At 37.1% G+C, this 18,480-nt stretch overlaps 1 protein-coding gene across 2 annotated transcripts in view; it reads left to right on the forward strand.

The window, feature by feature from the left end:
* Nucleotides 1–18,480, forward strand: part of FAM135B (family with sequence similarity 135 member B) — a 441,077-nt gene that overhangs the window by 385,328 nt on the left and 37,269 nt on the right. For both annotated transcript variants that reach the window (XM_072602991.1, XM_072602990.1), the window contains exons 8-11: nt 971–1,124; nt 5,155–5,204; nt 12,257–12,412; nt 14,168–14,241. In XM_072602991.1, the coding sequence (XP_072459092.1) occupies nt 971–1,124; nt 5,155–5,204; nt 12,257–12,412; nt 14,168–14,241 (434 nt within the window). The remainder of the gene's footprint in view (nt 1–970; nt 1,125–5,154; nt 5,205–12,256; nt 12,413–14,167; nt 14,242–18,480) is intronic.

Consider the following 18,480-nt stretch of genomic DNA (forward strand, 5'->3'; position numbering starts at 1 on the left):
AGGCAGAAAGAAAGTCAGTCCTGGCCTACGTCCCCCAGTTTTTAGCAGAAAGTCTTTGACTGTATACAGTCAGTTTTCCAATGTTCGCATATTTTTAGTAACTACACCTGCTAAGAGTATGAAGTCATAGTGGTTTCCTCTGGCATTTAAAGCCCTCTTCAGTATGACACTTCTCTACATACAGTCCATGTCTCACTCTACTCCCCTACAAAGTAGTCTCTACATCCTCTCCTAAACACATCCCAGATTTAACCATCTCTTCATTTTTGCAGTTGCTTTTTCCTGTGCCTAAAACGTCATTCTGATTCTAGATGAAATGATTCTCTACTTTCAAAACCCTGACTAAAAGTCAGTCCCTCAGAAAGCCTTCTTTAATCCCCCATTCAGAATTTTTCTTTTCTTCTTAGACCTCATAGATGTCTTAAAATTTTGTACTTAAAATTTTGCATATTACCTTAAATGTCATTCTAAGTTTTCATCTAAGATCAGAGGCATCTCTTGGTGACATAGTGAATAAAACTTCCTGGAATCAAGAAGACCTAATTGAAACCTTGCCACATGTACTTAATAGTTGTGTTACCCATGCCAAGTCACTTAACCTCTATCTGCCTCAGTATCCTCATCTGTAAAATAAGGATAATTAATAGCAATGCCTACCTCCTATGATGGCTGTGAGGATTAAATGATAATGTTTACAAAGTGCTTTGCAAAATGTTTTGTTCTGTATAAATGTTAGCTATTATTTTTGTGGGGGTAATAATGATGATAATGATAATGTTTCTTGAGGGGAGGGGACTTATCTTATTTAATTTAATTTTGTATCCACTTACTCTCCATTCTATCAAGGCACTATAGCAGAAACCTGAGAAAAGTTTGTTGTTGATCCAAATGGAGATTTCAGGGAAAGCTTACGGAGAGAGCTGTGCTATGTCATTGGGAATATTGAAGATGTCCCCTTTTTCTTCTGCAGGGAAGCTTTTATACACCCTCTGAAAACTGTATGCAGCATGCATACAAATGGCACCGGGACCTATGTCACCTGCTCTTGAACACATACCAAGAACTATACGTTTACTTCCTCATCCTCATGAAGGACATCCCAGACTTCCCACGAATGAAGCTGGGTAAGTAAATTTGTATTTCTCCTTACCAACCACGACTATAGTGAGGATAGTTTTGGTTGGCTCAGAGATCTGATAATTGGTAAGAAGACAGTATTTATGATATTAAGGAAGGACTAAAAGAAAGAATTGATCACAGGTAAAGAAAAAGGGGATGTAGTGTATCCAAAAGTATACATAATCATTCTATTTATATTTGTAACAGTGATTGCCCAAGGTCAGTTTTACAATTCACTTCTCCCCCAGGGTTCTCTGGATTGGGAGGTGTCTCCCATTTCCTTCATTAACTCAAGCTCCTACAGATGTCCCTTCCACTTTTAGGGGTCCAATCACCCAGGTTGCACTTAACCGCTTAACAAGTTGGCTTTTTACAATTCAATATTACTTTAAAAGTATATCAAAAACATTGTTCCTAGCACCTCAGAGACAAAATTCCTCCCTCCACTTAGTTTCTGGAGAGGGGATATTCTAGATATTCTAGGTGTCTCAGCAGATAAAATTCTGGTCCTGGAGTCAGGAACACCTGAGTTCAAATATAGCCTCAGACACTCACTAGCTGTGTTGACTCTGAACGAGTCACTTAACCTCTGTTTGCCTTAGTCTACTGTAGCTGGAAATGGCAAACCACCCCAGTACCTTTTCCAAGAAAATCCTGTGGACTACATTGGCCTGCTATAATCCACAGAATCGTGAAGAGTCAGACACCACTGAATAGACTGGACAACACCATAACTACCATATTCATTACCATCACCAAAACAATCTACTCTGGTCATCGCTCATTTTTTTATTCTGTCTCCTCTTGTTGCAATGAGCACTGGCACTTTCTAGAATCATTTCCTTATCAGTGTGGTTACATCTTTGGCCCATAAATAGTCTTCAGGGCATCATAAAATTGATTTGGATTGTTATTATTAATGTAAAACTGAATTTCATCTGCCTTTTATATATTGAGCTAAGAGTCCTGAATCTAAGTTTTGCTGGTACTTTACATTTTAAGGAGTATCTTCCTTCTATGTGCCTTTTCCTTCCTGTATTTGTGTTTGTGTTTGTGTGTGTGTGTGTGTGTGTGTGTGTGTGTGCCTGTTCTCCTCCCTTTCTCTACTATTCCTTATCTTGTCTCTCTATTCCATCGTTTTTTGAAGGATCATTACCCATTTCCTACCCCCTTTATGTGGGTGTAAACCAGGGTTCTGCCCTTGATATTTTTTTTCTCAACTCTCAATCTAATCTGCTTCTATTGGTTCACTTTCATACAGACAATTATCAGGTCTACATGTCCTGTCCCAGTCTGTCTCTTGAACTTAAATCCTTGTATCAGTAAACTCTCCAACATGCATGGGGGGTGCTATCACACGTTCTTCGATCTGCATTTATAAAAAGAAAGACAACTTTTGAGGGGTCATCACTTTAAAGACATTCAACAGAGAAAATACAGAGAAATAAAAACCAACAGATAGGGCTCTACTGCCTGAATCAAAGCAATATTGCTATACACTTTATATACACCCCTGGATTGAGAGAGTCTTTACATCTCAGCAGTCGGGGGCGAGGGGGTGGGGATCCTGAACATATGTCAAGTCAGAGTCTCAACCATATAATCACAAGATCCTTCTCATAAGCAAACCCCCAAAGTAAAATACTAACCTCCCAGTATATGTAATGAAGACTTGGCTCCTGATTGGCTCAGTCAGTAGGCATGAAACCTATGTGACTCAGCATAGCTAGGAACTATCAGGGCTCAAAAGAGATTGAACCTTCAGATGCTCACAATTTAGTGTGAGCTTGGGTAACAACTCCAAAAAGAAGACAAACAAATCCCACTTTGCTTTCTGTTACAGTCCTATATGGCCAACTTCTGTTGAACAGCTCTAACTGGATAGTATTGGATCTCTCAAAAACAGCTTGTCTAAATTATAATTTATTTTTGTTTATCTAAACTAGCCCCTCTTCTTAACGTCACTACTTCTGTTAATGTTGTTCAGTTGTTTGAGTAATGTCAGACTCTCTGTGACCCCATCTGACATTTTCTTGGCAAAGATACTGGAATGATTTATCACTACCTTCTCCAGCTCATTTTGCAGATAGGGAAACCGAGACAAAAAAGGTTAAGTGACTTGCCCAGGGTCACATAACTAGTATCTGAGGCTGGATTTGAACTTGGGTCTTCCTAACTCCAAGCCCAGCATTCTATTTATTGTGCCATCTAGCTACCTCATATTTCTGTTGAGAATACCACTTTTCTTCTGGTCACCCAAGTTCATAACCTTAGAGTAATTCTCAGGTCTTCCTTCTCCCTCATCCTTCATAGTGAATCATTTGTATCTCCACAATATATCTCACATCTGTTTACTTTTCACCATTTGCTTGCCTATTATACTAGTTCAATCCTTAATCATCTCTCAACTGAAGTACCATAATATCTTCTAAATTGACACCCATCTCTACCTACTTACCTGGAAAGCACTACCAACTAGTCTCAAGGAGTCCTTGGCTTTCTTGAATGATCAACTCAAGTCTGACCTTCTGCTTGAAGTGAATCCTGTTTCCCCCATAATCACTTTGTGTCAACTTTCCATATAATTTATATTTAATTTTCTGTGGACATGTTTTCTGCCAATAGAATGTAAGGCCCTTGAGTAAATGAACTTTCTCTTGTTTGTCTTTGGACTCCAAATACCTGGCACAGTGCCTGGCACATAGGAATTTAATAAATATTGTTTAACACTCATGGTACACAAGAGTTTTGTTGTTTGTTCATTACTACTAACTTTTTTTTTAAGTTTGGTAGAAAAAATGTATTCTGAAACTTTCTGCTCGGAGAAGTTGTTTCTCATGAAATTATTAAGATCACCTAATATTGCTGGGTGTGGTGGTCCACTCTTTTATTCTCAATTACCTGGGAGGTTGAAGCAGGTAGCTGCAGTGGACTATGCCAGCTGGGTGTCTGAACTATATGCCATCAGTACTTTGATCCCCCTGAAGTGAGAAGACACCAGGGTGCCCCAGGAAGGGAGAACCAGCCCAGGTCAGAAACACTCCTCTTCCTGAGTTCAAATCTGGCTTCGGATATTTACTTGCTGTGTAACCCTGGGCAAGTCACTTAAAACTGTTTGCTTCAGTTTCCTTATCTATAAAATGAGCTAGAGAAGGAAATGGCAAATCATTCCAAGAAAATCCTAAATGGAGTCATGAAGAGTCAGATACAACTGAACAATAATATTGATTAGATTGTGGGGGAAGGGTAAACAGCTTGGTTTCTGATCTTGGTATCTGCGTGGATAGTAAAAAAAAAAAAATATCTAAACTTATTCTTGGGGTATTTGAGGTTTTTGGTTTTGTTTTTTTTTCTGTGTTCAGTTCTATAAACTGTAGATCCACAACTAAGGTCATGGTCAAATCCATTTCCTAAGGTCTCACAATTTTTGTAGGAACTTATATTATTTGGGGTTAAAATCTTTGTTTTCCCAGTAAGAAACCACCCTCCACCATTGCTAATCACCACCTGTTCTGCGACTTATAGGCTTATTGATATTTATCTTGAAGAGAATGAAAAGTTGATTTATTTATCCAGTGTCAAAGGGGCAGCATGTGCCAGAGACTAGACTTGAATCAATCACCTTTTTTGTGTTTCTAAAGTCAGCTTTCTATCCATTATACCATTTTGACTCTCTGGTTACTACAGTTGTAATGACTAGATTCAGCTGCCACCCAGGAAGGAGCCTAGTGACATGGGAACTTCGTTGGATTAGGAATCAGTAAATGTGCTTTCAAATCCTGACTCCTCAGCAGCTTTGCAGTATACATCAGGTTACTTCTGTGGGGCTTACTTTTCAGGATGAGAAAATGAGGTGATCTCTTTAGGTCCTTACAACTCTAAGATTTTTTTGATTCTAAGTCAAGAGTTTGGAAATTGAGAGTTGAATGGGGATATTTTGATGGACATATCGAAGACTCTTCAATTTAATTAATAACTCTTTAATTTCACTTTTGACATCAGTTTCATTTTCTGCCTTTGTTTTTCCTCCTATAGAGAAACTTGCTGTTGAAGAAACCTTATCTCTTCTGTGTTCAGAGCTTCAGGTAATTTAGTGAATTAAATGTATTGTATTCTCTTAGTGTTTTGTAGCAACAGATATATTGGGAAGTCAAATCACAGTCTCTTGCCTTATACTGAGGTCAAAAAGATGGGAACACAAACAGGAAAGTGAGATAAAAACGAAAGCAAAATTTCACATTTTGGCCTTAAACTGAGAATTATTCCCTCATCATTCAGTCAATCTACAATGCTTTTATTTTCTGAGTAAACTACACTGGGGGATATCCAAAGTCCTTGTTTTTATAGGAGGAGGATTTTGATAGGAACACACACACACACACACACACACACACACACACACACTAACTCTGCACAAAAAAGAATGTGTGCTAATAATTTATCCACGTGCAGTCAAGATTCAGGAAAGTTGCTGAAACACAGAGCTTTTTGTAAGAACAACTCTATTCTCAGAGGCTGTAAAGTTCAGCCCATACCTGAACAAGAACTTCCTCTGCAACCTAATGGTCATCAGTCCATTAGACTGTGAACTTCTTGAGGCCAGGGGTGTATTGTGTGGGTAAACAAACGTATATATACTTATACACATATGAAACATACATAAAAATATGTGTGTATAATATATATAATATTATATATAATATAATATGCAATATATGCATGCATATTGATTTTCCTTTTTTTAAATCTTCAGTATGTAGCAGAGGGTCCTGACACATAGTATGTGCTTAATAAATGAATAAATGTTTGTTGACTTGACACCAAGCAAGGGGGAACCCTACTGCCTCCTAATGCAGCCCATTCCATTTTGAATAATTGTAACCATTAGGGAAAAAAAAAAATCCTTCCTATCAAGCCTGTTGGTTTTGCTCTCTGAGGGTAATTAGAATAAATTTAATCCCTGTTACAAATGCCAACGCTTCAGATAACTGAACACAGCTATAATATGTTCCTTGAGGTTTTTCTTTTTCAGACTGCCCCTAGTTCTTAAATCAGTAATGATATGACATACTCTCCAAGTCTTTCACCATTCTTGTAGCCTTCTTCTGGATATGGTGTAATCTGCTGCTACCTTCCCTAAAATGTACAGTTTGGATATAAATATAGTATTCCAAATATTATCTGACCATGGTGGTGTACACTATGACTATCGAAGAGATGTACACCCTGAAATCTCATTGGCTCTTTTGGCTTCCAAATTGCACTACTAAGTGCTGGATTTGGAGTCAGGAATATCTGAATTCAAAGCCACCCTCAGATACTTACTGTGTGATTCTGAGCAAGTCACTTAACCGTTGTCTGCTTCAGTTTGAGTGAGGATAATCATAGTACATATTTCACAGAGTTGCGTGGATTAAAGGAGAGAGCAAATGTAAAATGGTTTTCATGCCTTAAAGAGTTACATGAAATGCTAATTATTAATTGTATTACTATTGATTTATAGTGATCATAATGCTAAAATATAATTAAACAAAACCTTCCTCTTTTTTTAAATTTCCTGTTTTATTGCCCTTACTTTTATCCTTAGAATTGATATTTTGAGTCCCAAACATTGGAAACCCCACTGTGTCACCATTATAAGCACTTAACTTGACTTTAAAATAAAAGATCATGCAAATACCTACAGCATTTGGGCCAGTAGGAACAACTCAGTTTCATTCAAAAGAAGCTGCTTACAATGTTTTGATCTCTAGAAATTGGAAATGCTTTTAGCCTGAGCGATTTAAAACACACAATAGCCTTCCAATTCAATGCTTAGCCTTCCAATTCAATGCATCTGAACTTCCAAAGGCAGTGACTGACACATGAATAATTCTGTGACAGCTCCCACAAACTGAGGGTATTTCCTGCTGCATCCAGCAGTGTCATCTCCAAGGATGAAATCAGATACTCCGAGATGAAAGGGCTTTCTTTGTCCAACAAGGAAAATAAACAAATGAGAGTAGGAAGAAAACAAGAGTTCACTTTATAATTCAATCCCTGTCAGTTAGATGCCTGGAGACTGCAGTGTGCTTGGATTGGGGAGGGTTTTAACTGGGAAGGTCAGTTATTAGGGTGCAATACTGAAGGAGACGTTGAGAATCCTAAAATGGATACCCTTTCTGGGTCCTAGTTTCATTCTCTGACAAATGATCCCTGTAAATAATCTCTAAAATTGCTTATTTAAAACCCAGCATTTACCCAGAACTTTACGATTTGCAAATCAAATATATATGTTTTCTTGTTTAATCTTTACAACAACCTTGAGTGGTAGGTACTATTCTTATCCCCCATTTTACAGAGGGTAAAAGTGAGTTTGAGAGAGGTCAAGCAACTTGCCCAGTAGCACATGGCTCTAGATTTAGAGTCAAGAGTTTTTGATTCTAATCTTGTCTCTGGTAATTATTCCCACCGTGGCCATCAGCAAGGGTCCCTGAGCTTCCATTTCCTTATTAAATGATGTGTTTTGGAATATGTGGTTTCAAAGGTTCCCATTCAACTCTGAAACTTTGGTCCTATACTTCTAGTCAAAACATTCCATGCAATAAAGTTTATAAAATTGATTTTCTTTAAAAGAAAAGGCTAAACATGGCTTTCATTCAGACAGGGAAAACCCAGCCTGTAGGAAATTGTTCAGAAGATTTGGGTGACTCTCCGGTAGTTGACTTTGTTTTGTAAGGGGAAAACCTAACAGAGATCAGCTCCATTCCTTTGTCACTGGAAGAGGAAAGTTGGGTCAGGCAGGATTCCTGGGAAAGGAGTTGTTGGAGGGTAAAGTTGGGATAGAGGTGGAGTGAATTAGCCGCTCATCACAAACATCACCTTGCAGTAGAGGAGCCAGTTGTGCAGCCAAGGTAGAAGTGTCTCCCCTACCCCATACCAGAAAGTAATCACATAAGCGGCAGGTAGGTAAAATAGTACCACCTAGTGGCTGATGTTGAGCAAGAAATAAATGAAAACCCCCCCCAAGGCTCACTTTATCTTTCCAAAATAGAAAAAAATAAATCTTTTATGATTATTTAAGGGCATTTTTATAAACACATAAAAGTCCACAATGGTGTTCTGGGCAGATTTATGGGTAGTTTATTGAAATACCTCCCTTGAGTCTTAAGTCCTTCTCCTCACAGCCAAAGTTAACTTATAAAGGGGAAAAAATGTGGAGTTACCAGCAGACTGAAAAATAAAAATATCTCAGAAAGAACAGGCACTCTTTGCTATTGGGAAATAAGAGTGTAGCCTCCCCAGAAACAAAAGATAGGATTCCTGGGTGCATTAAGGAAAATTCAGGAAACTTAGAAGTGTTTCTGCATTTACAGTCTCGCAGAATCTTAGTGGTGTCAAAGATCTTGTACATCATGTATTTGATCCTACTCCCACCCCCAGCTGAAGCAACAATCACTTAATCATCATCCCTGACAAATAGCAGTTACTCTGTCTTGATTTGAATTCTTTCATTGACAGGGAACTCACTACCTTAGAAAACAGCCTTTATCCACATTCTTGAAAAGTTCTCACTGTTGCGAGTTCTCAAGTCACCCAGTCATTGTTTTATGGTAACTTTGTGCTTTGCCCATTCCTTACTAGAATCTGTTGGGCAGCTAGGTGATGCAGTGGATAGAGTACCAGTGCAGGAGTCAGGAGGACCTGAGTTCAAATCTCACTTCAGACACCTGACCCTCACTAGCTGTGTGACATTGGGCAAGTCACTTAACCCCAGTTGCCTCATCCTGAGTCATCTCCAGTCATCCTGATGAATATCTGGTCACTGGATTCAGATGGCTCTAGAGGAAAAGTGAGGCTGGTGACCTGCACAGCCCTCCCTCCCTCAAAACAAAGTCAAGTGCAAGTCATGTCATTATTTCTCTGATGGCATGGTCTTCTTTGGCAACAAAGGATGAACACACTAGAATCTGTGGAGACCACAAGTTAGTCAGTCAATAAATATTAAGCCCCTACTGTATGCCAAACGTTGTCCTAAGCAGTAGGATGCAAAGAAAGTCAAAGGACAATCTCTGCCCTCAGGGAGCTCACAATCTCTTGGACAACTGAAAGTGGGGCGAGATTACATGTGAAGGGCCATGACAAAATCCAGAGGAGTGCAGCCATATAGAACATGACGAGATGGTTACCCTGAAAGGATCTGGGAGGAGGTCTTTAAGATCCAGGTCCACTTTTTCCAATCAGAGGGAGGGAGGGGAAGAGAAATATTACATATAACTACAACTAAGTTCTAGTTAATCATCGTCATATAGTTATAACTAAGAATCTTACTGGGAAAAAGTGTAATGTAAATGAAGCTATTAGATTACAGCAAGTGGAGACAAGAGTGATAATGGTAAGAGGAACTCATTTCTGTTCTGAGAGGTAGGCAGCGTCCTGTAGTTGATAGAAAGCCCACTTAAGTCAAGAAGATCTGAGTTCAAATCTTACCTCTGGCATAAATTGCTGTGTGACTTGGTCAAATCACTTGATCTCTCAATGCCCCAGGTAATGCTCAAATATTGGTAGCTGCAAAAGCGTCCTGCTGATCTGCATTGATAGGAGTTTCTTTATGGAAAATTTTTCCATGAAAAGGAAACCATATGTTTGGTTAAAAAAAAAAAGCCAAATTCTTTCTCTAGCACTTTACAGGCTTTGAAATTCTTTCCTCATACCTTTAAGATAGACTGTGCAGACATAATTGCTCTTACTTTACAGACAAAGGAAACCAAGACCCTGTAAGGAAAGGTATTTTTTATCCAAGGTGACACATTTACTAATAAAACCAGGATATATAAACTCTAGACTCTAGAAGGAAGGGTCCTAGAGGCCATCAAATCTAACCCTTTCATTTTCCAGATGAGGAAACTAAAGCTTAGAGAGATGAAATGATTTACTTTAAAAAAGTAAATTACACTAGTAAATTACACCAGTAATTGACCTATGATTCTAATCTGAGTCTTCAGAATAGAAAACCAATGTCCTTTCCACTATATATTGACCACAGATATTTTATTTGTTAATTTAGCTCTCAGTACCAAAATTTTTGTCCTTACCACTTGTGAAAGAAAAACAAAATCATATTAAATATATGAATAGTCAAGCAAATTTCCATATTGACCATGCCCCCAAGATAATTTTAAAAATATGCTGAAACTGCACTGAATTCTTTAGTGATTTACTGAAATTGTGTTTGGTTATTTGTTGATCAGAGTTCCTAAGTTTTCACAATTGTCTGACTTTATAATATTGCTGTTATTGTGTAAAATATTCTGGTTCCAGTCACTTTACTGTACATTAGTCTATACATATCTTCACAAGTTTCTCTGAAACTCTCACAATTTCTTATAGTGCAATACCATTCCATCACATTCACACATGATAACTTGTTCAGCCATTTCTCAATTAATGAACACATTAGATTTTAATTCTTTACCACCATGAAAGAGTTATTATAAATATCTCTGTCCTTACTGATCTTTTCCATCTTAATTTGATCTCTTTGTTGTATAGATTTTGTTTAAGTATCTCTGGGTCAAAGAGTCTGCATACTTTGTTAATTGTGTTGCTACTGTTCCCTCATCAACTGTGAAACTGGCAGAAACCTTAGAGATCACCTGCTTCTAACTCCATCCATTTTACAAATTGGAAAACTGAGACTCAGATACGAAAAGATTTGCCTGACATAATGAATGTAGTAAATATTATTTTGAGGCTGTTTAGTTGGCTATCCCTTCAGATACTCAAGCAGAAGCTGTGTTATCCTTTGTTGGGTTTGCTGAAAGGTGGATTCCTATGCAGACAAGAATTGGAAGAATGTGACACAATCTAACAAACATTTACCAAGCCCTTACTAGTTGTAAGGCATTTTGTAAGGTTGTGAAAATTGTAAACTTTTATTGGTTGATGTTATTGTTTAATTATAGTCTGTTGCCATATTATAAGGAGTCATTTAAGCTAAATAGTCCTCATGCCCATAGAATCACATAGGAAAAAATAGCAGTTATATTTTTCCACTGTTAATTCTGTGTCAGACAGATGAGGCTGCCAGTTGTTTGATGGGATGATCTCTTGACTACTACAGGGGCTATGAGTCTTTTTCCTTACTCTGGGTTCATTAATTGTCCCACCAGTGTTTGGCCTCAATAATGAAACTCCCCCTACCAGAGTTTCATCCAAACCTTGTGTCAGTATGGTAACTTGCTAATTTTTCTACCAGCTCTGGGTCTGATTAGGAATGCCCCCTCATATATCTGACTATGATTACCACACCCATTTTTAGGGTATGTAATCTCACCTGAACTCCAACTTTAAATTGAAACTTCCCTCCCCAACATGGCTCCTTCTCCCCGGAACTGGGATGAGTTTCTTGTATGTGGGACCAAGCCTCTGTCTGCTTATATTGCTGTAGCATGTACATATATGATTGGTTTGCTTGTGCGCTGCATAACATAACAATAAAGTTCAGGATTATATCATTTCCTAAGAAATGATATTTTCTAGAAATTTTCTAGAAATCTCAAACTCAGGCATTTGCTTTAACCTGAGCTATGTGGCCAACTAAAGCACATGTACTGACTTGGAAATATAAAGACAGAATATAAGTAAAACAGATTCTGCCCTCCTGGGCATTACATTCAAATGGAAAAAAAAATGGCTGGAGATAGAATTAGGGGACCTGGGTTTCAGTCTTCATGTAATAATTTACTACCTGTGTGATGTTAGCCAAATCACTTAATCTTGCTGGACCACTGCTTCCTCACTTCTCAAATTAGAATATGGTATGACATGGCCTATGGTGTCCTTTCAAATTCTAGATCCCAAGTGATTAATTTTTCCTTTAGCTCAGCATCCTCTTTTGTTAAATGGAGGGACTGGACTTAGTGAGGTTACCCTCACCTCTACATAATGCCATCTAAATCTTATAAACTGTGACTCCTAAAATTAGGGCTCTTTCACGATAGCAATCTTTGTGAAATAAAGAAATAAAGGTCTTTGATGGTTTAGTTTGTTTTTGTTTTTTGGAGAAATTAGTTAAGGATCCAATTAGAGAGAACTTCATGGCAAAGTTGGGACCAGTAGGATTTGATGTCTTGACTTATGATTCCTTTCCCCCCAGCTGATGAACAATCCAGAGAAGATAGCAGAGCAGATAAGTAAGGATCTCACTTGGCTTTGCTCCCACCTCTTGGAACTATGGACTCAGTTCCTGGAAGTGGTGTCACTGAACCCTGAAGTTACAACATATCTCAACAAGGAGCACCATGCTCTAAGGGTAAGGAGAGAAAATAGCTTTGTGAATGCATTCCATGTATCCACCAGTATTCTTTAGGTCCTAGAAGATGAAAAGAGACACATTGAATTGGTCTCTCTCAAATCCATTGGTACCAGTATGTGAAATACAATTGGGGAATTTCATTTTAGAAAGGAAATAGGATATTATAGGCAAAACATTAGCCTTTTTTGATAACAGGACTATTTGGACGTCAGAAGGAGTGTGTTATAACATTGAGCAATAATTTAAAAGTCAGAATGCAGATTTTGAATCCTGACTTTATTGTTTATTACCTCTGGGACCTTGGGCAAGTCAGTTTACTTTTCTGGGTTTCAAATACCTATCAGTAAAATGAGACACCACATTCATGACCAACACCTACTTCAGTGTCTGCACACTTCTCTTTCTGTCTTCCTAAACTGCACTGTGATTACAGTAACTGTAACTTCTGATTGGTTTTCTCATAAAATTTGGTTTGATGCTTTTTTTTTAGTTGTAGAGAAGATGTTTTAAGAAACTTTGGTAAACTTGCTGGCTTTACTCTGTCATCTTGGCTCTACTTCTAAGGATTCTAAAGCTTTCCTGGCATACATTTATTCTGTCTCATTTATAGCTATGGTCAAGAACAACTCCTTTTTTTTCTTCAGTTACATGGCAGTTTTCCTATTTTCCAGGAGTTTTTGAAGGTTTTAGATAGTGGTTAAATAATCATATCCACTGGTTCTCTCAGTACCCTGAGCTATAGCTTGTGTAGGCCTAATTGCTTAAACTCATTGAGGGAAGGGAGATGGTCTCTTTACTATCTCTTCATTATCATTGATTTCAATTTCTTGTTAAACATTTAAATTAATTTTGTTTCCAATTATTTTACTTCATACACAAAACTGAAATAGTCAAGCCTTTTAAAATCACTAAGCCATCTACTCCATCTTTACCATTCTTTGATCTTCTCTTTGCCTTAAAATAGTTCAAAGAAGTCTTTTTTCTTTGTAATATTTTAGCACCTAAAATAGATTGGAGATTGGTTATAAATAACCATTGTTCCTAGATCCCAAAGGAATTGAGTGATATGTGGTTAATAAATAAAGACTGCTCCAACACCCCAAACCCATGAGGAAGAGAGATAGAAGAAAAACAGACAATAATCAAATGTGCAGAAAGAAGCACTGCTCTGGAGAAAGACCATGCTTGCAACCTCAGTTTGCTCCTCAGAAAGGAGATCACAGAGGCATATATTCACAATATAACTGTGTGTATTAGATTCTTAAAGAGGGTCTCTGCTTCCCTCCACTCCCAAGGAAGAGAATGCCTCTTGGAGCATAAAGCATAGAACTTTAGAGCTGCCAGGAATCTCAGACTTCAGCTGAGTCAGCAATCTGATTTATCAAAGGAAGGAACTGAAGTCCAGAGAAGGAAAGCTAAGGATAACACAGTGAGCCAACATTAGAGATGGGACCCCTATTTCATAAATCTTGGTACAGGGATATTTCTCTGTATATAAAGAAAAAAAAAAAAGCAAATATCACCACATCACCCAGGCTGACATGAGCAGAGAACAAAATAGGGATATTGGTGATTTCCAAAGATATATTTCTTCTCTGCTAAGTACTGAAGTTATTCCTCAAATCAACATAAATGATTGATTGGGGACATTTACATGATCAATAATAAGTCACATGATCAGATTTAGCCAACCAAAATGTCCACTTTGGGAGAATTCCTAGGTTTAAAATGGTTGATCATTTTCTTTCCTAGGTCAGAAGATTTTCAGAGGCTTTCTTCTATGTGGAACATCAAAAACTTTCTGTCTTGACATTTCAGGAAAGTGTGTAAGTAATTTTATGCCCTCAAATTACACACACACACACACACATACATATGTGTGTATATATATATATATGGGGGATGTACATATGTATACACATGTATGTGTATATATCTATATACGTGTGTATATACCTTAAGTATAAACACATGTATTTCTGAGTGCATGTATAGGGACACATGTATGTACATAAATTGTATATATATATATAATATATAATAAATATAAATAGTATGTAACAGATTACATGTAATATATAAGATTATATATAAACATATATACATATTTATATTCACTTATACTTGTATATTTATATATACATGCGTAGATTTATATTCATATTCACATATATTTATATTCATTTACTAATTCATCTGAAACACTTATATCAATATTCTGCTGCATGTTTTATCATGCCTTACACACTGAGGGAGCATAGCTTCATAAAATAAAGGATAGCTCTTGCCTTCAAGGAGATTATAACCTGGCACAGGAGAGAAGACATGTGTGCACACAATGATGGTACAGATTAGAACAATATAGGTGCAAAAGAAAACCATAGACTATTGTGAAAGAAGTAGATGTAGAGTACATTCTTTTTGCCTGAAGACGGAAATCAGAGGTTTCATGAAAGAGATGACTTGTCAAGGGTGTACTGGGTCCAGTTCAAACTACCCCATGAGAACTAATTATTAAATCTTCAGTGTGAAAATTTTCACCTCAGAAATCAACAAAAGCTGATGTTTTTTCCTGAATCACTACCTATTAGCAAGCACACCAATGATTTATTAGATGCAGATACTGAGAAAGAGAATTACATGTGATTTCAAGGGTATAGTCGAAGACTCTAAAATAAGGGACTTAATGGTGAATTTTCTAGTTCAGGAAAATATAAGCACAAGTAAGATGAGATAAATTTCAAATGGTAGATTGAATCTAAACTGGAGAGAGTTATGAATGTCAGAATCATATGTTTACACATTTATCGATTTGAAGGAGACAAACAGAGCTATTATAGGTTAGGAACTGTATGCATGACAGGATGAAGGATGCAGAGACTGGAGACAAGGAGTTTGGTAAGGCAGTTAATAAAATAGTCCAAAGTAAAAATGTTGAAAGCCTAACTAGGTTCATCCAAAGGAGGTGAAGTTTTAATTATTCAAGGACATTTGTTTTTTCATATCTTACTATGGAAGATCTGAGTTTGTCCTCCCTCCTCCATGTATTCAGTCTTTCTTTCCTTTCCAGGAAAGATTCAAACAAACATTTCACAGGAGGAAACTGAGTGGGTGGCATATAAAGCAAACATATTTATCAAATTGAGAATAATTCGATAGAACTGAATCAAAGAGAATTCTTCCCTTCCCTAGAATCATACTCACTGTTCTTTAAAGAACAATTTAGAAGCAAATACTGGGGCAGATTTATCTGTGTACAAGTGCTAAAGTACTCTGTGTCTTGCTAAACTAATTTAGCTTAAGAATTGAGAAGATCCCTAATTATGAATGCAAATGACTCTCCTTTTTTCTCCTCTTTTATATGGTAAAAAAAAGGGAAACATCATCAAGGTTGTTGGGTGGGTCAAGGAATAGTGTGGACAATGGAATTGGGCTATTGGTAATTCTCAAAGATGCATTTCTTCTCTAATAAGTACTGATCTTACTCCTCAAGTCAACATGAATAATCAAATAGGAACATTTAATTAATTAACTGCTCAGTAAAGTCATATTTTAAAAATAATATATTATTTCTCCAAAATTATATGTAAAAACATTTTTAATATTTTTTCAAGTTTTGAGTTCCAAATTCTGTGCTCTGTGTTCCTCTCCTTCCATGTTTACCCCCCCCCCTAAAAATAAAGGATCTTCTACTGTCTTCCTTTTTTCTTCCTGTTATCCCTCAATTTTTCTTCCTTTTCTCCTCTTTTTATTATCTCAGAGAAAAAACCTTGGAATATAGAATGCGAGGTGGCATAGTACAATGGAAAAGGCATTGCCTCTATGTAGGACTTAGGTTCAGAAACTTTACCTGACATTTACTACCAGTGGAACTTTGGACACGTTACCTCATTTGTTTAAGGTGTTTCATTTGTACAATTGAGAGTTAGATTAGATGACCTCTGATTACTCTTCAAGATCTAGATCTAAGCTCCTAATGTCAGAACCTGGAATATTAGAGCCCAAAGAGATATTAGAGATAATCTAGGTTCCACGCTTGTACAATGCAAAATTATTGCCAAATGTAGCATATCTAATTGCTGGGTATGTCCCACTTGAGACTTTTAACAGTTTAAAAAAAGTCTAATTGGTGTGCATACATAAATTAGTACCCAAGGGGAGACTAACCACCTGCCTTCTTCCACTACTGTGTAATTGACATTTGCCAGGCATCATTTTAGCGAACTTGAAATTGATTAGTGATGGTAATTATAACAAGGGTGGGAACTTGGTGTAGCAGATAGAGAGCTGGACCTGGAGGTGGGAAGACCTGGGTTCAGGTCCCACCTGTGACATAAACTTGGCTGCCTGATGATAGGCAAAGAACTTTATTACTAAATGCTGTAGGTGACTTTCCAAGACTGTGAGTTGAAGAGAAAGTAGGAGCTGAAGTTATTCTCAAACAGTAGTTCTTTTCACCAGTGATTTCAAGTTGGTTACTAAACTCCAGTTGTAAAAAAAAAAAAAAAAAAAAAAAAAAAAGTCACATCGTAGCCCACACAGATGGATAGTTGATCATGTCACTTATTATTGAAAAACCTTAATCATTTCTCACATAGTTCAGCTCTCTCATTTAAAAAAAAAATGGGAAAACTGAGACCAAAAAGGTGATGGGGCTTGCACAGGGTCACATTATCATGTAGGATCAGATTACGAAGATGGCTCCAGACTCCTTAAGTGTACCCCATGGCTCTTTCACTACCACAGTTTGCAAACTAAGAAACTGACAATAAAGAATATCATCTTTTCTCAGTAATTTATGCAGTGAGAGATTGATGATCATTTTTAAATGCGTATCTGATTTTGCTCCTGAAAAAAATCCTCTATTATTTTCCTTTTCCAGTATGTTTCAATCACATCTAAAAGTGAATTTAGATGAAATCTGTCTAAATACAATTTAGAAAAAATGGAAATTTCTCTGTCATTTAAAACTAAATCTCTCAAGTGATATTTAAAACATTAATTTCACTTTGTACATATACTCAGTTTCTCTTTCTCCCTTTTCCTCCTCACCCATTCTTTTTATTTTTCTTGTTCCTTCTCTCCTTCTTCCTCATGTTTCTGTCTTTATCTTTGTCTCTCTCTGCCTCTTTCTCTTTTTCTGTCTCCCTGTACACCTCACTCTGCTTCTCTCTGTCTCGTAGTTTCTGCCTCTCTGTGTGCCTCTTTCTCTCTCTGTTCCTTCATCTCTATTTTTGTAACCCTGACTCTCTCTCTCTCTCTCTCTCTCTCTCTCTCTCTCTCTCTCTCTCTCTCTCTCTCTCTCTCTCTCTCTCTCTCTCACACACACACACACACACACGTATATACACATGACTTTTTTTAGGCTTAAATTCCATGCTTGGAAAATCAAAAAGTTAATACCCATGTACCCACAAAGGATGTTTACCTAGTAAAGCATCTTGCCTTTACATGTTATATTCAATTCATTTGACATTCAGGACATTTACACATAAGTATTTAAGTGGATGTGTGTGCATATGTGTATGAATGTGCTTGTACTTGTGTCACCAGGGTTGGAATGACTTAATAGAAAAAAATTGTGACAAAAGTAATTGAAAATATGCTCTCATGTTAGCAAGATACACAGTGTTCATATAAACAAGAAAACACAACATTATTCCTCTGGTAATCATAGAATATGAAATTGAGAAGGATCTCAAAGGTCTGCTTCAACACCTGAAGCATTGATCTCTCTCTATAACTTCCCTGACAAATGGTCACCCAGACTCAGCTTAAAAATATTCAGTGACACAGAAGTTATTACTTCAAAATAGATAACAAAGGACAGTTATCATTGTTAGGAAATTCTTTTTTATGTCAAAGTCTGCATACCTGTTTGCATCAGGGCCTTCTCCAGTCGTCTTGATATATATCTGGCCACTGGACTCAGATGGCTCTGGAGGAGATAGTGAGACTGGTAACTTTGTACAGCCCTGCCTCAATTAAATCATATTTACTTGCTAGTCATGGCGTCACCTTCCTGATGTCATAGTCCTCTTCTAGAACAAAGGACAAATGTCAGC

The sequence above is a fragment of the Notamacropus eugenii genome, chromosome 4 (genome assembly GCF_028372415.1).
Source record: "Notamacropus eugenii isolate mMacEug1 chromosome 4, mMacEug1.pri_v2, whole genome shotgun sequence".
NCBI classification, from domain to species: Eukaryota; Metazoa; Chordata; class Mammalia; order Diprotodontia; family Macropodidae; genus Notamacropus; species Notamacropus eugenii.